The sequence below is a fragment of the Panthera onca genome, chromosome C2 (genome assembly GCF_046562875.1).
Source record: "Panthera onca isolate mPanOnc1 chromosome C2, mPanOnc1 haplotype 2, whole genome shotgun sequence".
In the NCBI taxonomy this organism is placed as follows: Eukaryota; Metazoa; Chordata; class Mammalia; order Carnivora; family Felidae; genus Panthera; species Panthera onca.
Genome location: NC_138347.1, coordinates 68,276,885 through 68,298,485, shown reverse-complemented (window position 1 = coordinate 68,298,485; position 21,601 = coordinate 68,276,885). Strand labels below are relative to the sequence as shown.

The 21,601-nt window shown below is 36.2% G+C and overlaps 1 protein-coding gene across 1 annotated transcript in view; it reads right to left on the bottom strand.

Annotated features, from left to right (window-relative positions):
• Nucleotides 1-21,601, bottom strand: part of SLC49A4 (solute carrier family 49 member 4) — an 82,219-nt gene that overhangs the window by 26,042 nt on the left and 34,576 nt on the right. Inside the window, exons 5-6 of the mRNA XM_060639787.3 lie at nt 13,497-13,605; nt 2,970-3,037 (exon numbers count right to left, since the gene is read on the bottom strand). Coding sequence (XP_060495770.3) covers nt 2,970-3,037; nt 13,497-13,605 — 177 coding nt within the window. The remainder of the gene's footprint in view (nt 1-2,969; nt 3,038-13,496; nt 13,606-21,601) is intronic.

The window sequence follows — 21,601 nt, the reverse complement described above, 5'->3', positions numbered from 1 at the left end:
AAAAAAACCTTTTTTAACTAGCACATTTTGCATATATCATGGCAAATATTCTTTTCTCTTAGAAAACATACAAAATGTGATCTCTGTTCAAGGTCTGTAACTTACAGGATGGATTCTGTGTTTTTTAAATGCTACTTTTACTTTCTTTATATATTTCTATAATTTCCAAACATCCTATAATGAGCATTATATTATTCTCGTTTTAGAAAACAGGCTAACTTGCTGACATCAACTTGCAAACATGGCTCTCCCAAAATTCAAACTCAGAGAATCCAAATGCTTACCCACAGAGCCACCGGGGTCCTATATGATCTGGTCTGTGCCTCCACTCTCCCTCTGCCTTACTATTCTCCAGTTGGACAGCCGTGTTTTTGTTTCTCATACAAGCTAGGGTTGTTTCCCATAGCAATATGTACCTTTGGTATTTGTCCTGTTTGCCAGGAATGCTGGTACCCTCATTCTTCATGTGACTTTCTCTAGCTTACTCCGGTCATTCAGGTCTCAGTTCAATAAAGCTTTCCCTGCTCATGAAAGAAACCCTCACCATCCCATCTCCACACTCTATTTTCTTCACAGCATTTATCTCTATCGGCATTTCTTTTGTTTTTGCATTTACTTTTTGTCTTCCCTATTAGTAAGCTCCAGGAGAGCAAGAATGTAGCTCTGGAGTAATGACTACTGTCCTACAAAGGTTGTGGCTAATGTTTCAGGGCATTGTAAGTTCTCAAAATTTCTGCTTTTTTATGAATTAACATGAAATTAAAAGGCGAATGGTAGAGATGCTTATTGTTTAGTTATGACCCACAACTTTCCCATTTGCCAATTAGCTTTTCCTCATCTGCTAATTTGTACAGGCACAATCCTCTGGCTGTGCCTACATGCAACGTACTCAGGCCTTCAGAATTGTTCCTGCTGTAGAAAAACTGATCTCATCCCAAATACAACATTTACTGTGTTTTTTCTACTTTGAAGTTTTAAAATTGATTTTAATTTTTATTGTAATTATATTACTGTCCTTCTTAATATTTTCAATGCTATCTTTTGTGCTTATTTGACATGATAAGGTTAATCATGTTTGTAAGCATTGCCTGGACTAAAACAGCTTTCTGTGACAGCTGATGCCATCTTTTGGTGGAAAACATGGATGCATCTTTGCCCAGTGACTTATGTTTGTTCTCAACTATTAAAGTTCACCAGCAGAAAATTCTTTTGTACTCTGAAAACGTTCCACAGCTTCATAGAAATTTCCCTCAAGAAACTCCAAAAACAGTTTTCATGCCCACCAAACACTTTTTTGATTTATGTTTTGGTATGCTGCAAGAACATACTTGTCTGATAGGCAGATGGCAAAGTATGAGAGAATAAAATAGTTTTATGGTATAATCAGAACTGAATAAAGTTGAACAGTGAGAGAGCTGACAGGGCCAGGTCACATAAGAATAAACTGACCACTGTGATTTGCTATTTATGTAGACCTAGTCCTTTCAAATGGGCTAATACCATCAAAATTATTACACCTGGTAGTGGCCTTTAGCAACATAATTACAAAAAAAATCACCCAAACACTAATGTGTATAAGGAGATTCTGTTCTAGGGATCCCCAAAATGATGTTATGAACATAATTTTAAAATTGATTCTAGGCCTAGGAGATAGCTATAATTGACTTCAATCCAGAGTAAGGGTCGTATTTTTTAGATCTTACATTTCAATGAATTAAAAACAGAAATGTCCTCAGTCTCATTTTTCCCTCTAGCTCTATTTCTATATAGATAAAATTAAGGGTTTACAGAAAGAAAATAAAGCAAAAGGTATATGTGAGATGTCATTTCTGATATACAATAGTTCCTCTTTGACCTATCTAGTGCTCAGAATAGGATTTGGGAAATGATGACTCACTATAATTGGCTTGGATATTTAATCAGAAAAATTAGATATGATTCTGTCAAATGTGACAAGTCAATGTATTTCAGTATTTGTGTAGTGATTTCCTACAAATGCTATCTTCCTATTCCTCTTCTTTAGCTTTTAGATTTTATTCTTATATTTCCCTAACTTATAAAAACCTCAGAGCGATTTAGAAATCAGTGTCAGTTTATTCTTTCATTATCCCAGGAACACTATGCAAACTGTAAGGTCTAGATATATTATCCTGTGCCAATTATGTTTAAGTATTTAGAAATTGAGGTGATTTACATATCTTATTTGATCTCCCCAAACATGTAATTAGATTCTTCTCTTTCTGGTAACGTTGATTGCCTAATTTTGTTTTTGATTAAACAGGGTAAACAATTTGGGAAGTGAATAACTCATTTCTTTGGAAACACCAAGAATAGTTTTATAGGCAGTCACCTGGATGAGTGACATTTCTGTTCTTTTTTTTTTTTTTTTTTAAGAAAAAATAAGACATTTTCCTTCCTCTGATTCCTTCTAAAAATGTGTTGTCATAATGGGTTAGGATCAAAGGGAGTTTGGTGACTGGAAGTCTTTATGGACACTTTTCATCAAAATGGGATAAATATAGGGATGTACCTGACAAAAAAGACCAAAAATAAATATCTGCTAATCAGATACTCCCTTTTCATGTAAAGTTCTAAAGATGTTCTTACAAATGATTCTTTTCAATTCTTTTCTATTCTCGATAAATAATCAATTTTCCTTTATTACTGTATTACCTTTCTTTGGGCTCCATTTGTAGCTTCTGTTCTCCAATAATATGGAGACAGGCAGCTTAATTACACTGGAAACACATTTCTATCCTCTGGAAACAGTTGAAGACAGACTACTCCTGAGAATGTTTCTTGCAGCAGCAAATTCTTACTGCATGTGAATTTTCTTGTAGCCTGAACAAGTGCCCTTTTCTGACTTTTGCCTGTTTTATTTTCCCCTGAATTTTAACACTTATCAAAAGGAGCCATTTTTTTTGTTTTTGGTTTGGCCCACCCACATGTTTAACGTAAAATATTCTTACCTTGCCATAGCTATTCCAACAACACAGCCTCCAACTATGGACCAAAATCCAATCCAGCCAGCATCTACCTGCGGAGAAAGTGGCAGACACATTTAATATAAGACTATCATGTTGCAATTTAGAGGCAAGAAATAAAGATCCTCTGTCATCAATATGTAAATATATTTATATATTATATATACACGTATAATTCAAATATAATCAACAGCTAAATGGCAACAAATGTAGAAAATGAATAAAATGAAAGGATTCATGTGTGACTAATTAATACAACTTATCTAAGTAAATATATCCTTATTTAAGTTTTTATTGGAACATTTAAATCCAAAAAATAATCAGCATCACAAACAGGAAAAGGACAGAAGATGGTCAGTGACTTCAAGAAGCTTAAATATAGGCAATATACAGGACACTACTAGGAAATAATTAGGTGCTAAAACATCTGGCAACAATTAAAGATGTATCAAGAGGTCACAGAAGACAGAGAGAGTGACAGCAAGAGCAATGTGGAATGGAGCACGTAGGGAGACCACTGAAAGAGAACTGGAGCTGGGTTTCAAATACAGAGCTCACTCCACTCTTGAGAAAACATTTCCAACCCTGCCATTTACTAGCTTTGTGACCCTGGATGGATTATGTCTTCTTATCTATAAAATGAACTAAAAGAGATAATCTGTGCATAGACTTAGATCAGTGGTCAGCAAACAGGAAGTACTATCTATGTGTTATTACTATCTGTTATTACTACCTGATGATGCTTCTCCATCTATCTAATGTCTTAACTCTTTCCTCACCTCATTGCCAAACTTTCTCAGAGAAATCTACAAATGCTGCCTAGATTTACCCATCATTCATGTATCTTTAACTCCTGCTATTACTTGGCTTCTATCCAAATTCATACCGTAGGTCTCTGTTTCCTCATTAAAATAAGGATAACAAGAGATTTTTATTTTTTTGAGACTTAAATAAACTAATATGTGTAAAATGTTCAATACGTGTTAGAGGTTACCACTGGAATTCCATTTGTCCCTAACGATATCAGTGCATTTTGTCTCCTTGTTCCCTCTCCACGGTCACCATGCTTGCTTATTACCTTAGTTCTTACTTCTGGACTGCTATAATAGCTTCTTAAATGGTCTCCACAACCTGTTCTGCCCACTATTGCCAGAATAATTGTCCTAACTATCCCACTTTCCTGCTCAGAAATAGTTACAAGCTTTCACTGTGGCTACAGGGTCAAGTCCAAGCTTGACCTGGCACTGAGAGATGCCCAACTAACTTCTACCTTTTATTATTTTCCCAGTTGTATTTTTCATTATACCTGTTTACCAAAATATGTGATCTTCTACTTGGACACTTAGCTGGATTATATGTCCCAGCTCCCATTCAATTACATATGACTAGGTGACTTAAGTTCCTAATGAAGTGGGCAGAATTAAGGTGTGCCACCTGTAGGTTAGAATCTGGAGGACAGCTGTATGCCTCCTCCATGCTTTCTTTCCCTTTTTGACAGCTGGATTCTGAATGCAGTCACCCGCCTAACTGATGCATACAACAAGGTCTTAGAAGATAAGACTGTTGGGGGCGCCTGGGTGGCTCAGTCGGTTAAGCGGCCGACTTCGGCTCAGGTCATGATCTTGCGGTCCGTGAGTTCGAGCCCCACATCGGGCTCTGTGCTGACAGCTCAGAGCCTGGAGCCTGTTTCAGATTCTGTGTCTCCCTCTCTGACCCTCCCCTGTTCATGCTCTGTCTCTCCCTGTCTCAAAAATAAATAAAACGTTAAAAAAAAAAATTAAAAAAAAAGAAGAAGATAAGACTGTTGCAAAGTGGAAAGAAGCAACCTCGGTCTCTAAATCAGTGTGAGGAAGTTATTCAAACTGTGCACAATTGTCCTAGGTTATTATGCAAACTGTCCTAGATTGCTATGTAAATGAGAAATAAATTTCTTAAGCCTCAGGATTCTGGGATTCTACTTCTCATAGCAGCTTAGCCTACTCTAAGTAATACAATTACTTAACAGTGTTTGGTGCCAGAGCAAAGATAAGTACTCTCTGGAGAAAGAGAACAGCCTGAAGCTTAATTTATCTCTACATTTTTTTTTTTTTCATATCATTGGCATTTGGGGCAAGAGAATTCTCTGTTCTGCAGAACTGCCCCTCTCACTGCAGAGCATTTAACATCCATTGTCTAAGGCCCACTTAATGCCATTGGGCCTCCCAAACATTTCCATCTATCCCCTTGCTGAGTGGGGCTCTGTGTTAGGCTAAGAACCACTGTGCATCTGACTGTACTAATCCTAGTCCTTTTAGGTAAGGCTTTTGTGCTTTACTGCTTCCTTTGTTCATGACATTTGCTTTAGTTAATAACATTCTACCCACTAATTAAAATTTTTTTCTTTAATTTTTTTTTTTTTTGCTTTCATTTAATTTTAAATTTCATTTCATTTAATACCTGGTGTAATTCTTGGTCTCTCTACCTCTCAGAGTTTATACAGACAGAGATACTTGAAAGGGCTTCTCAGGATTTATAAGCATAAGATCTGCAAAATCAGAATCATTCAAATGGGTGCTACACTTTTCTTTCTTTGGAATTGAGCATGCCTGGAACACCTGACATCCAGAAAAATAAGTTAGAAAACTAAAGGAAGACTTTCTTCTTCTGGTGAAGGTACACTAGGTAATCTGGATTGATATTCTGGTTGAAAACTAGAAAATCCAGGGGAAAATCTATCTGATGGCATCAGAGGGCCCAGAAGGTAATTCAGAATTATGGAACCATGATGTAAAATGGGAGGGAAACCCAGAAGGGTAAGCCTGGTTTCCTTTGGGGTACCTGATTTCAGAAAAGGTAGCTAAGGGGCTGACAGATATCAATAGCCTGCTGACTTAGGAAAGAAAAAACTGTGAGTGTGGGGCCTGTTGTGGTGTGGGTGGCCTTATAAAAACCCGAGCCTTTAGATGGTAACTTTGAAAGGCTGTATCTAAGAGTACTGTGCACTGGAAATAGAACAGTATTCTGTGGGACAGAAGCCCAGCTTTAAATTATCTCAATTCTTGAAGCTGGATTAAATGATCCTTACACTCCTGTAGAGAAAACATAAGTTGTTTCTGAGGTTAAATAACATCACCTTGAAGCTTAAATGATCTCTATAACTTTTCATATACTATGTCTGGCACTCAGTCAAAAATAAAGGAACACATAAGGAGATAAAAAAACATAAATGAATACCACAAATAAAAAAAGACCCACAGGGGATCCAGATCAAGGAATGATGAGATTTTAAGCAACTATTTTTAATAATTTGAAAAAGTAAAAGATCAAGCACTTAACAGACACTTGGAAACTACAAAAAAAAATCAAATAAAAACTTTGTAACTTAAAAATATAAAAACTGAAATTAACTCATAGATGTGTTTAACAGAATATTAGAGCTGAAAACTGAAATAGTGAGTTGAAGAAAAGCTAGATAAAACATCCAGTCTGAAGGAGAGGAAGGAAAAAGCATAGATAATTCAGAAAAGAGAGTAAGAGACATAGGAAATAGAGTGTGAAGGTTTAACATAAGGAAATTAGAGAAAATAAAGCTTAAGGGATACTGGCTAAGAATTTTCAGACACTGGGGTGCCTGGGTGGCTCAGTTGGTTAGGTGTCTGACTCTTGATTTTGGCTCAGGTCATGATCTCATGGTTCATGAGTTTGAGTCCTGCATTGGGCTCTGTGCTGACAGCATGGAGCCTGCCTGGGATTCTCCAACTTCCTCTCTATCCCTCCCCTGCTTGCGCTCTCTCTCTCTCTCTCTCTCTCAAAATATAAACTAAAAAAATAAAGAAAGAAAGAATTTTCAGACACTGATGGCAGACATCAAGTTATAGGTTCAAGAAGTCCTACAAACCTCAAGAAGAATAAATTTCAAAGTCACCACCTAGTTATATCATAGTAAAACTGCTGAAACCAAAGACAAAGAAAAAACCTTAAATGCAACAAACTTTTAAACTTAAAAGCTGACTTCTTGGAAGCCAGAAGAAAATGGGATTATTTTCAAAGAACCAAAAGATAATAAAATGCCAATCAAGAATTCTATCTCCGTGAAAATAATCCTCAAAAATGAAGGTGAAATGAAGACATTTTCAGGCAAAAATAAAGAACAAACCCGCAACAAGAGAATTTGTCACAACCAGACCTGCACAAAAACCAAACCACATGCTCACTAAACGGTGCTTTTTAGACAGAAGAAAAGTGATCACAGGTGGAAAACTGTAGATAAAGAGATGAAGAGCAACAAAATGGGCAAATATGAAGGTGAATCTAAATACTGACTATATAAGCAATAATAATAATGTTTTGTGCAGTGTAAAACATGATGATAATAGCACAAAAGATTGTAGAGGGTTAAATAATGTTGAAAGGTTCTATGGATCTTGGGCTGTCTTGGAAGAGGTGAAAGTTGTAATTTATAATAGGTGTTGATAAATCACAAGAGCATTCTGTACTTTCTAGGGTAACCACTAAATAATAAAAGAGATTATAACTATCAAGCTTATAAAAGAGGAAGGCAGAATAGTGAAAATTACTTAACCCAGAAGAAAGTAAGAAAGTAGAAAAAAGGATAGACTGAAAAAAATGAAATCAATAAGATGATAGATCCCAACCCAAATTTATCAATAATTATATTAAGTGTAAATGGACTAAATACTCTAATTAAAACACAAAGATTATCAGACTGGCTTAAAGAAAAAAAAGGACATGCTGCTTATAAGAGGTATACGTAAAGAAAGTCTGAAAGTAAAGAAATGTAAAAAGATACACCATGCGAACACTAGTCAAGAGAAAGCTGGTATAATGTATAAGTTTTAAGGCAAAAGCATCACTAGAAATAAATAATACTTCATATGGATGGAAGGTTCAATTCAGTGGTCAGATATTATAATTCTAGATTTATGTGCACCTAATTACATAGTCTTACAATATAACACCATACCCAAGAATTATAGAATACAGTTGACCAAATACTGGGTGAACAAATTTGAAACTACTGAAAATACAGATCACATTTATGCAATTTAGTAAGGAATTAAAAAAAGAACGAGAGAATCTTCAAGAGTTTATACATTAAGAAAATGTTCTAAGTAACCCATGGTTCAAAGAAGAAATCACTATGGAAACTAGAAAACATTTGAAATTGAAAAATAATGAAAATCCTACTTAGCAAAACTTATGGAATGACGATAAAGCTATATTTAAAAGGAAATACATAGCTTTAAAATGCACACATTAAAAAGAAAAGCTGAAAACCAAAGATCTAAGCATTTATATCAAAAAATTAGACGGGCACCTGGGTGGCTCCGTCGGTTAAGTGTCTGACTTCGGCTCAGGTGATGATCCCACGGTTTGTGGGTTTGAGCCCCGTGTTGGGCTCTGTGCTTACAGCCTAGAGCCTGCAGCCTGCTTCAGATTCTGTGTCTCCCTCTCTCTCTGCCCTTCCCCTGCTTACTCTCTCTTTGTCTCTCTCTAAAATAAATAAAAACATTTTTAAAAATTTAAAGAGAAAGTTAGAATAAGGAGAGCAAAGTACCTTCCCTCAAAAAAAAAAAAAAACAAAAAAAAAAAAACAAAAAAACGAACAGAATAGAAAAATATAAAGATATAAATCAGAAGCTGATAAAATAGAAAAGGATTCATTAAAGAGACACTGGTGAAATTATTAAAGGGAAAAATGAGAGAGAAGATACATAATCAGTATCTAGAATGACACATTGACTTATCTTGGAGACCTAATGAAGTCATAAGATGATACTATGAAGAACTTCTTAGCAATAAATTTGAAAAATGAGATGACATGAACAAATTCTAAAAAAGTAGAATTTATTAAAATTGATGTAAGAATACATGGGAAATCTGAGTAATGTTATAACTACTGAATAAACTGAACCCATATTAAAAACCCTTTTACAAGAAGGCTGGCTGGTTTCATCAGTGAATTCTACCAAATATTTAGGGAAAAACAAAAGCCCCAAACCACCAAGATTACACAAACTCCCCACTAAGAGAGGGGAAAAAATGCCTCCTTATTTGTTTTTGAGACTGGTAAAAACTTTGATACCAAAACTTAAAGGACAGAAAAAGAAAAGAAAATTATAGTCCAATCTCATTCATGAGCATAAATGTAAACAGTCTTAAGTAAAACATGAACATATGAGTCCAGTGATATATAAAAAATGTAACAAGTCACTGACAATAGGATTTGGTACAGGAATGCAAGGTGGGTTAACATTTAATAATCAGTAAACGTAATTTGCCACATTAGAAATTTAAAAGAGAAAAATCATATGATTATCTCAAGTGTTAAATTTTATTAAATGTACTTTTCTCCATCTACTTGTCATTAGTCACAACTGATATGTAAAGAGGCCAAAGTATCTGTTGGTGAATTACTAAAACAAGTAAGTGAGTTTAACAAGGCTGCTGGATACAAGATCAGGTATATTTCAATTCCTTGCAAAAGTCAACTATACTTCTATACACCAGCCAACAGAAAATAAAATTTTAAGTAAGCCCATTGTGGGGCTTACACTCACAACCCCAAGACCAAGAGTCACATGCTTTACTGACTGAGCCAGCCAGGTGCCCCAGAAAAGAAAAAAATTTAAAGATACCAATTACAATAGCCTCAGAAAATATCGTATACCTGGGACTGAATCTAACAAATACATAGAAGATGTCTTTGCAGAAAATTATAAAGCATCATTCAGAGACATTAGGACTTTAGTAAATGTACAGAAATACAATGAACATGGTTCGGAGGGCTCAGTATTACAAAGACCTTAATTTTCAAAGTGATCTTCTAGATTCAAAAAATTCTAGTCAAAATCCCAATAAAGGGGCATATTTATTCTATGAAATACCAAAACTTATTATAACACTGAAACACTTGAGACACTTTGGTATTGGCACAAAGACAGGCAAATAGACTATAGGAGAAAAAACAGTTTAGAAACACATCTGTGCACATAAGGGCACTTCATTAAGACAAAGTTGACACTAGAGTACAATAAGAAAAGCATAATCTTTTCAAAAACTGATACCAGGTTAATGGATACCTATACGGGGGGAAAAAAAAGAAACTTAACGCCTACCTTATAATGAGCACAAAATTCAATTCTAGGTTTAAATGTGACAGGACTAATGATAAAACTTCTAGAATAGCACTGACAGTGTTTTCTATGATGGCAGATATGTTCTGTATCTGCACTGTCCAAAATATGGCAGCCACAAGTCACAAGTGGCTACTGAGCACCTGAAAGGTAGCCAGAAGGTGGCCATTGAGGAAGTGAATTTTTATCTTTATTTCATCCCAACTAATTTAAATTCCAAATTAAATAGCTATGATTGGCTAGTGGCTACTGCACCAGACAACACAGTGCCACAGGTTAACATAGGGGAATATGCTCATAAACTTTGAGCAAGCAAAGATTTCTTTCTTTCTCACTCTTTTGCATTATGGTCTCTGTTTTGTCCAACATGTAGGTTATCTTTGAGTTGGTTTCTATTCAGTACTTCCTTTTTGTAAATATGGGCCACATTTTCCTAATTTTTTTTTTATTTAAAAAAATTTTTTTAATGTTTATTTTTGAGAGAGAGAGAGAGAGGGAGCCAGAGTATGAGCAGGGGAGGGGCAGAAAGAGACAGAGACACAGAATCTGAAGCAGGCTCCAGGCTCTGAGCTGTCAGCACAGAGCCCGACGTGGGGCTTGAACCCACAAACCGTGAGATCATGACTTGAGCCAAAGCTTAACCAACCGAGCCACCCAGGCGCCCCGTCTAATTTTTTTTAACAGTGTGGTACATGTTGTGGATGACACAATATAAAGGTTCTGGATCCTTTTATCTTTCTCTAAAATGGTTGATTTTTGTGTTAGTAGGCAGTTCAATTAATAACTGATCACCTTGAACTTCTGTTGGCTTGATTTTGTGTTTTATTAAGGAAGATAAGTAGAAACCTAAATGTTTCTCAAGACCCCCTCACTTGGTAGGATTCAGTCTCCAAATTGTCTCCTCTGCAGATTTTTGTCAGGGCTTGTTTTTAGGCCTTGGGTATTGTGGGTCTAAGTAGAATAGGCCTTATCTTACCTAGAACATGGTTCTTGATTTTAAATTTTGGCCTAGATTCTATGTCTTAGCAGAAGCCCAAGGTATTAAAAAGGTGTTAATGAGGTATTACCATTCTGGTTGAGCTAGAACTCTAAGAGCCCAGCACTGCTTACCCTCTACTGTATTCGTTCTGCTTTCAACCTCACAGAAATCTTTCTGTTAAGCCTCTAATAGTTTTGCCGTTTACATGTGCAGTTCATTTCTCAGTCTAAGACGTGCTGAGGACCCCATACAGTGCTCTGGGGAGCCTCCTTCTGCACAGCTCTTTTTTAAAAATATATTTTAGTACTTTTTTTTTTTTCACAAAAAAGTTTATTTATTTTGAGAAAGAGGGAGAGAGTGTGTGCATGGGAGGGGCAGAGAGAGAGGGAGAGAGAAGTTTGCAAGCAGGCTCCGCACCATGAGCACATAGCCTGATGTGCACATAGCTTGATCCCATGACCATGAGATCATGACCTGAGCTGAAATCAAGAGTGAGCTGCCCAGGTGCCCTGCATAGCTCTATTCTTTACAATCAGTAAGAAAAAGGCAGCCCAATGGTGGGCAAGAGACTTGACCAGGTGTGTCACAAAAAAGGATATTCAAATATCAAACAAAAAGATATCATTATAGTGGCATTTAACTGCATATCCATTAGCATTTCTAACTTAAAAAAATTTTTTTTAGGGGCGCCTGGGTGGCTCAGTCAGTTAAGTGACCGACTTCAGCTCAGGTCATGATCTTGCAGTTCATGAGTTCGAGCTCTGCGTCGGGCTCTGTGCTGACGACTCAGAGCCTGAAGCCTGCTTCATATTCTGTGTCTCCCTCTCTCTTTGCCCCTCCCCTGCTTGCACTCTGTCTCTCTCTCCCTCAAATATAAACAAACATTAAAAAAATTTAAAAAAAATTTTTAATGTTTATTTATATTTGAGGGAGAGAGAGACACAGAGCACAAGTGTGGGGGAGGGGGTGGTACAAGAATCTGAAACAGACTCCAGGCTCCAAGCTGTCAGCACAGAGCCCAATGTGGGGCTTGAACCCACAAACTGTGAGATCACAACCTGAGGCGAAGTCAGACGCTCAAGTGACTGAGCCACCCAGGCGCCCAGCATTTCTAACTTTAGAGACTCAGGTACCTGGGTGGCTTATTTGGTTAAATGTCAGACTTTGGGTCAGGTCATGATCTCACATGAGTTTGAGCCCCGCATTGGGTTCTCTGCTGTCAGCACAGAGCCCGCTTAGGATTCTCTGTCCCTCTCTCTCTCTGCCCTTCCCCCACTTATGTTATCTCTCAAAAATGAACAAACATTAAAAAAAAAAAAAAAGATTAACATTGTCAAGTGTTGGTAAAGATGTGGAGCAATGAGAAATTTCATATCCTGCTGGTAAAACTATAAACTCATACAACCACTTTGGGGAAGTTTGGCATCATCTATCAAACCAGGAATATACTATAACCAACAATTCTATTGCTAGCTACATATCCAACAGAAATGTGTATAGAGGTGCATCAAGAAACATGTATGATAACATTCATACAGCATTGTTTGTGATTGTGACAGTTAAAAACTGTAAACAATCCAAATGTTCATCAAAAGCAGAATGGAAAATTGTTCATTCATACAATAGAAAGTCACACCAGCGTGCTGGATTGCTTCCATTTGCCCCTCCAAATCTCTCTACCCCTTTCTACCATGCTGTCTGGAAGTAAGGAGAAGGTATACATGGCCTGAATCATATAGGTCAAAAATATAGGTCAAAAATAACCATAGGTACATGGTTATTTTTAAAGAAATGAGGTACCCTTATTCTGAGACTAGGGAGAAAGTGAGAAATTAGATGTTGACATTAGCCATATATTTGATGATGGGGTCTTAATCTTCTTTATAAAGTATGAAGCAAGATTAGGATGGAGTCAACAAAGGAAGATTTTCCTTCTTTATTTTTCTGTTTATTAGCATCATTAATAATAGCCAAATAAATGTAAAATTCATGGCTGTTAACAAAACCCAGGAAGAAAATCAATATTATTTTTAACTATTTCAAAGAATTTTTTTTTAAGTTTATTTATTTTTGAAAAAGAGAGAGAGAATGAACACGAGCCAGGGAGGGACAGACAGAGAAGGAGAGAGAGAATTCCAAGCAGGCTCCACGCTGTCAGTGCAGAGCCCAATATGGGGCTCGATCTCATGAATTGAGAGATCATGACCTGAGCCAAGATCAAGAGTCAGACGCTTAACTTACTAGATACCCAGGCTCCCTAGGATCTTGCTTTTGCAACAATGGTATTGGATAATGGTTACCCAGGCCTTGAAGTTTAAACCAAGAACACGCAGACAATATTTACAATTTAAATGTACTAAAAAATATCTCCAACATATAAAGAAATGAAATACTTACTTGACTGACATGCACTGGTGTTAAAATTAAGTCCAGAACTCCAGACCAGCCAGCAAATACACCAAGTGGTATGGCATATGCTAAAGCAATCATCAAAAATCTCATATTGCTGTAAATGAGAAAAGAAAATATTATTACAGATTCAAAATTGTGAATTAAAAATTTTTTCAAGCAAGTAGAATCACTTTCTTCATGCCTTTATTTATTTATTTATTTATTTATTTATTTATTTATTTATTTTTGAGACAGAGACAGAGAGAGAGAGAGAGGGCGAGCCAGCACAAGGTAGGGAGAGGGGCAGATGGAAAAAGAGAGAGAATCCTAAACAGGCTCCATGCTCAGCATGGAGCCCAACATGGGGCTTGATCCTATGACCCTGGGATCATGACCTGAGCCAAAATCAAGAGTTAGACACTCAACCAACAGAGCCACCCAGCTGCCCCTGAATTTAAATTCTTACTCATGAAAAATGTAAGTCATTTGGAAATTGGAACACCAGAATCAGAAATAGAAAATATTCAGTTTGTTAATAATTAGTTTGTTAATAAATTCAACGGTCTTTAAATTTTTTGTTTACATAAAAATAATCTTTTTTGTGGGGCACCTGGGTGGCACAATTGGTTAGGCGTCTGACTTCGGCTCAGGTCATGATCTCCTGGTTTGTGAGTTCCAGCCCCGCATCGGGCTATGTGCTGACAGCTCAGCCTGGAGCCTGCTTCAGATTCTGTGTCTCCCTCTTTCTCCACCCCTCTGATGCTCATGCTCTGTCTCTGTCTCTCAGTAATAAATAAACGTTAAAAAAATTAAAAAAAAACCACTTTTTTGTTCATATTAAAATTGTCAAAGTTTATTATACAGATGAGTTATCAACATTATTTCATACAGTGAGTAGGTATAGGTTAAATTACTATTTCTCTATATAAACAGAGTAGAGGGAAGAAAAACCAAAGATTAAAAATACATAACTTGCTAGTTTTATTATTTTCAGAGAGCAGTTTTCACTTTTGCTTTATTGATACTAAAGTTTGTTGGGGCGTCTGGGTGGCTTAGTCAGTTAAGTGTCTGACTTTAGCTCAGGTCATGATCTCGCGGTTTGTTGAGTTCAAGCCCAGCATCGGGCTCTGTGCTGACAGCTCAGAGCCTGGAGCCTGCTTCGGATTCTATGTCTCCCTCTCTCTCTGCCCCTCCCAAGCTCATACTCTGTCTCTTTCTCTCAAAAATAAATAAACATTAAAAAAATTTTTTTTTAAGTTTGTATTAATCAAAGATTTTAATAAGCAATACAATGCAAATGGCTCAAAACCAGAAAGGTATAAAAATATGGGGAAAACATGTCCGTCTTACCCCATTCCCCTCTTCCCACAATTACCAATGTTCTTGCTTTCTTGGGCAATTTCTCAGAAACATCTCAAAATATATAAGACTATGTATATACATATGTGTGTATATACATTAGTACATAAATATATAGTACTACATATGTTATTTTATATATGTACATATTAACATATATTCACAATTATATATATATTCTTTCCCCAATCTTTTTACATAAATGATAGTATGTTACAACCATTTGCTGAATTTTACTTTATTTTTTATTTTTTAACATCTATTTATTATTGAGAGATGTATTATTGAGAGCCCAACGGACTGAGCTGTCCAGGTGCCCCTGAATTTTACTTTTTTAACTTAATAAGTCTTAGAACTCTTCCACAGTCAATACAGACAGAGCTTCCTTACTCTTTCTTAGAGCTGGGTAGTACTCCATTATGTTGGTATATAATTTATTTCACCAGCTCCCACTGAGAGAGATATATATTTTTATTATATATATATATATATATATATATATATATATATATATATATATATATATAATTTATTCCTTTGCTCTTACAGTCGTTTCACGTCTGCACTAGTACAGTTGGAGAATTGACTTCTAGAAGTGCAACTACCATGTCAAAAGAGTATGTGTATTTGTAACTTTAATCGATAATGCCAAGTGCCCTCTGCAGAGACTGTACTTCTACATTCCTATCAAAATGGTTAAAACAAAAACATAGTGATAACACCAAAGTCTGGTGAAGATGCCCAAAAACTAGATGACTTGTATACTGCTTGTGGTAAAGAAAAATGGCACAACTACTCTGGAAAATAGACTGGCAGGGTTTTAAAAAAAAACTAAATATGCAACTACCATACAATCCAGCAATTATACTCCTAGGCATTTACCCCAGAGAAATGAAAACCTATGTTCACAGCAAAAACCTATATACAAATGTTTATGTATCATATCCAAAAACACCAACCAAACAAAAACACTAAAATCAACCCAGATGTCCTTTGACAGGTCAACAGTTACACAAACTGTGTACATCAACACCATGGAATACTACTCAGTAATAAAGAGGAGTAACTACTCATACACAAAACACCCTGGATGACTCTCTAGAGAATTATGTTTTTGTTTTTTTTTAAATTCTAGTTAGTTAACATACAATATTAGTTTCAGGTGTAGGATTTAGTGATTCATCACTTACATACACTACCCAGTGCTCATCACAAGTATCCTCCTTAATGCCCATCACCCATTTAACCCATCCCCCCCCACCCCCCTCTAGTAACCCTCAATCTGTTCCCTACAGTTAAGAGTCCATTTCCTGGTTTGCATCTCTATTTTTTAAACCAATCGCAAAATTTATGTACTATATTATTCCATTTATATAACATTCTTGAACTGACATTATAGTAATGGAGAAGAGATCAGTGTTTGCCAGGGGTTAAGAAGTAGATATGGCTACTAAAGGAGAAAAAAAAGGAATCCTTGTGGTGATGGAAATGTTCTGTATCTTGACTATCAACAGTTTTGTAAGATAGTATCATTGGGGGAAACTGGGTAAAGAGCCCACATTATCTTTCTGTATTATTTCCTACAACTGCATGTGAATCTGTAAGTATCTCAAAAATAAAAAGCTTAATTTTAAAAATGTAATAAAAATTACATACTATTAACAATAGCTAGGAAAGTCCAAAATCTCTGGGGGGGGGGGGGGCGGGGAGGGGAGGAGGAAGCAACCTTTAAGGGCATAGAAAATGATCTAAATAGATGGAGAGATGATCCATACTGTCAACTGATCCCAAATTAATCTATAAATTTAATGTAATCATTATTAAAGTTCCAGTTGAATTTTTTTAGAAACTTAAGAAACATGCTCTAAAGTTTATATGGAAGAAAAAAAGTCCTTGGAAAGCTAACTTATCTTCTAAAAAATATGAAAAAGGAAGCCCTTATCCTACCAAGATAAACTAGGGTGCCTGGGTGGCTCAGTTGGTTAAGCATCTGACTTCAGCACAGGTCATGATCTCATGGTTCATGGGTTTGAGCCCCGCATCAGGCTCTGTGAGCCTGCTTCAGATTCTGTGCCTCCCTCTTTCTCTGCCCCTCCCCCACTCGCACTCAGTCTCTCTCTCAAAAATAAATAAACATTAAAAAAAAAAAAAGACAAGCTGCAGGGCCATAATAAAAGTAGTATGGGAATAGTCCAAGAACTAGCACAATGGAGGAGAATAGAGGGCTAACAAACTGCTAACAATTGTTCAGTAAGTAGTGCTAGTTTCTTCTTGGGAAAAAAACCCCAAAACTCCTGCATCATTAGATAACATCACATACTAAGGTAGATTCTAGGTGGGTTGAATACCTAAATGTAAAAGATAAAACCAGAAAGTTGATAATTAAGGAGTCCATCAATAAAATTTGTAGGCAGGTGAAAGAATGGGAATAGATACTTGGAATTTTTTAATATACAAGGAGCTTATACCTAGAATATGTAAATCATTAAGAAAAAGATAGGAAAACAATTACCATTTGGAAATGGAGAGAAGCTATGAAGAGGAATTTATAGTAGATGAAACCCATAAGGCAAGCTATCATATCATGAGAGTCTCTAATTTATTAATGCAAATTAAACAAAAGATATATTAGTTCATATCTATTAGACTGGCAAAAATTAGGAAGATGAATCATACCAAGTTTGGTAGCCATGCAGGGAAATGGGCACTGCTGATCGAGGTATGGCTAAGGGGAGGCATTTTTTAGGAAACTCTGGCAATACTTGGCAAATCAAGCTTAAAATATCTTAAGACCCCACCATCTTCCCATGGAATCTATTTTCCAAGGAAATTCTCAGGTCCATGGTGACTCATATTAGAATGTCATTGCAGTATTTGTGGTGACAATGAATTGGAGGCAATCTGGACACACAGCCAGAGGGGGTACATAAAATGTGAAGGTTTCATACTACAGAGTACAAAAAAAAACCCACAAAAAACACAGCAATAGGGATGCATCTTGAAAATGGAGTGCTGAGGCACCTGGGTGGCTCAGTTGGTTAAGTGTCTGACTTTGGCTTCAGGTCATGATCTCACGGGTCATGAGTTCAAGCCCTTCATCGGGCTCTGTGCTGACAGCTCAGAGCCTGGAGCCTGCTTCAGATTCTGTGTCTTCCTCTCTCTCTGCCCCTCCTCTGCTTATGCTGTCTCTCTCTCTCTTGAAAATAAACATTAAAAAAATAAAAAAAAATAAAAAAAAAGAAAAGAAAATGGAGTGCTAATATCACAAAATGAGAGCTATCCAGACAGACATCATGTGCCTCCTGATGGAAAAAAGTAGCATCACCTGTGAAGTAGTCTTGTAAAACCAAATAAAACTCCAAATCATAACACAGCTCTAACAATTTATAGAAAATACAAAGGACAGAGGAACATGGCAAACTCTATCACAAGGAGGCAATCAACAAAATCCAGACCTTGGGGACAAAAGAGCTGGCTCTTCTATAAATGAATTACAAGGAAAAAAGGGAGATAGAAAGGAAACCTATAGGTTATAAGGCATTTGAACCAAGTGCAATGCATGAACCAAATTTGGATTCTGACTCCAGTTGTTAAAAAAACACTTATGAGACAGTTGGAAATTTAAGCATTGATCTGATATTAGCAAACTAGTGTTAAAAGAGTCCCCACCTTTCTAACATATATTACACATATTGAAATGTTTATGGCTGATTGGTCATCTTGGATGTGCTTCATAATACAAGAAGTGGAGGAGTGGGTGGATTACAGAAGAAACAATATTGGGTATAAATCAGTGACTGTTCCCATTGGGTTATGGACATATGGGGGTTATACCATTCTACCTTTGTATATTACTACAACTTCCAAAAATGAAAAGTTATTTAAAAAAACCATATATCATTTAGTGAAAAAAACTCAGACTGAGATACATAATATGCCATCATTTGGATAAATTAAACACAGATGCTACAAAACACGTATTACAAAATAAAATTAATTAATTAAATAAACGAAAAATAAAGATTAAATGCATTTGAGAGGTAGCCTGGGTAGGGGGAGGGAAATGGGAGTGGGAAATATAAATAAATAAACAAATAAATAAATGAATGAATAAATGCGTTCCTGTGCCCTGAAGAAACATGTCAACTCAGCTCTCCACTCTTGAAGTTTAAAAGGCAAAGACAACAACCACTATCATCAAACATTAAAGTAATGTATAAAGGGAGAGGAAGGCTCACTCAGGTTACACAGGTTAAACACATAGTAAGACGTGGGAATCATGTGGATAATAAATAAATAACAGCGGTGAAAACTTTGGAGCAAACCAGTGATTTTGTTGTTTCCCCAGACAAGGGAATTAGAATCTAGTTAGTTATTCTGATTAATCCAGAAAGTAATGACTTCAAGTGTCCTTTGAAAGGCCAGAGAAAATTACATTGATAGGCTAGAGGAATGGGGCATGGCAGGTCCAAAGAAGTACCCTAGAGAGCCTAAAGGGAGAAGCAGGCAATCCTGCAGAATAAACAGACACATAATGGAAGAAACAAAGGAATGTTAGGTATTGGTGAAAAGGGTTTTTTATAGAGAGGAAAGATCTTATCCTTTATAGTTCAAACAGAGAATAAAGATCTCAATGGTAGAGTAATTAGAAGCAAATCCAGGGTATATACTTTGGCCAGAGTGATAATTTTAGGTTGTTTTTCCTTGTCAGAATAATTTTTTACCTAACTCCTTAGCTTAAAATCCTTCAGTGACCGCTCATTTTCTATAGACTAATCCAAATTATTAGTATGGCATAATATAGCCTAAGCTACCTCTCCAGCCTTATTAATTGCTATCTAATCTCTGGTGTTGTATGGAGAAAAACTTAAATAGCATTTAAAAACCCCATCATTTTAGGAGTGCCTGGGTGGCTCAGTCGGTTGGGTGTCTGGCTCTTGGTTTCTGCTCAGGTCATGGTCTTGCAGTTTGTGGGTTCGAGCCCCATATTGGGCTCTGCACTGACATTGCAGAGCTTGCTTGGGATTCTCACTCTCACTCTCTCTCTGCCCTCCCCTGCTCATGCTCTTTCTCAAAATAAATAAACTTAAAATAACCATCATTTTAAACTGTTATTTTACAAATATGTGCCACTGATCACCATTCAATTTCACTAATATTTAATTTGCCTCTTACATGTAAGGCAATATACTAAGTGCTGTAGACATGTGTTTTGTTGTTGTTGTTGTTGTTGTTGTTATTGTTGTTGTTGTTGTTGTTAAAGTAGGCTCCACGCCCAGTGTGGAGCTTGAACTCACAACCCTGAGATCGAGTTAGATGCTCTACTGACTGAGCCAACCAGGCCCCCCTGTAGATATATGGCTTCTTTTTTAAAGTTTATTTATTTATCTTGAGAGAGAGAGAGAAGAGAGAGAGAGAGAACACATGAGTGGGGGAGGGGGAGGGAGAGAGAGAATCCCAAGCAGGCTCTGCACTGTCAGCACAGGCCATGACATGGGGCTCGACCCCACAAACGAGGATATGATGACTCGAGCCAAAATCAAGAGTCGGGTGCCTAAATAACTGAGCCACTTTGGTGCCAGGAGTTGCGGTTTTTAAAAGCTTTTTTCTGTACTCCAAAGCAAGAAATAAATTATTTTGTGATCTACCCACATACACAGACATAGATTCTGAAACAAAAGTCTCACAAAAAATATGTATTCTTACTACAGGTGATACAATAATATTTCCATTCTAATTTCATTCTACTTTTTCTTTTCTTTTCTTTTTTTTTTAAGGTGGTCAACCTACTAAATTAGTTGGCTGTGAACCAAAGTTTGAAAAACAATGTTGCATGGCTATGTTGTCTAACTTGGTAGCCACTAGCCACATGTGGCTATTGAACACATGAAATGTGGCTAGTGCAACTGAGGAACTGAATTTTTCATTTTATTTCATTGTAATTAACCTAAACCAAACTTAAAAAACAGGAGCAGTGAAAAGTACTTTCCCATTAATCACAACTTTATTTTTGTTTTGGTAGGACTACATTTCACTTTAACTGCACCGGGTAAGATTTTTATTGTAATGTGTGGGTGTAGCATGTGTTGTTTCTAGTATTACAACCTACCACTGATCTTGGTGTCGGTGAACTGGCTCAGTTCTCAGTATTTTTGTTCCACATAGAGGTAACATTGTACTTTATTTGAATATCTTATGAAAAAAAATAAGAAAGTATGTTGTAAATTTCACAATGAATGGGAACTGCAATCTGTTGCAGCAGAGCAAAATGAATGCTGTGTAAAAAAATTTAAAGACCATTAAGTGGATAGTAATAAGGGACGTGTTCAACAGATACAGAGTAAATTTTATAGGAAGCTCCTTTTCATCAGTCAAAAAGGAATAAAAAAAATTAGTTAACCGGAATTAGTAAATTTTAGTAAATTAGTAATTTTTAGTAAAAAATTAGTTAACCGGAATTAAATGTCCAACAAACATTAAAAAACAGTTTTTTAAAACAGATCAGACTTATAACTTTGGCCAGTTATAAAACGGTTTGGGTTCCTGCACAAAAAGAAAACCATTTTTAGTGTTGATCTAGCTGTCTTTCATGGACGCAAGACGCTAAAAAAACTTCCATGGTGTTCTGCCATCTTGGCTCCTCCAAAAAGAAAATAATTTTTAGATGGAGAGATGGTAAAAGAAATTGTTATGTTAGCTATGATAATTTTGTTAAAAATGATAAAGAAAAAAAATTTTATATCTATTTTATG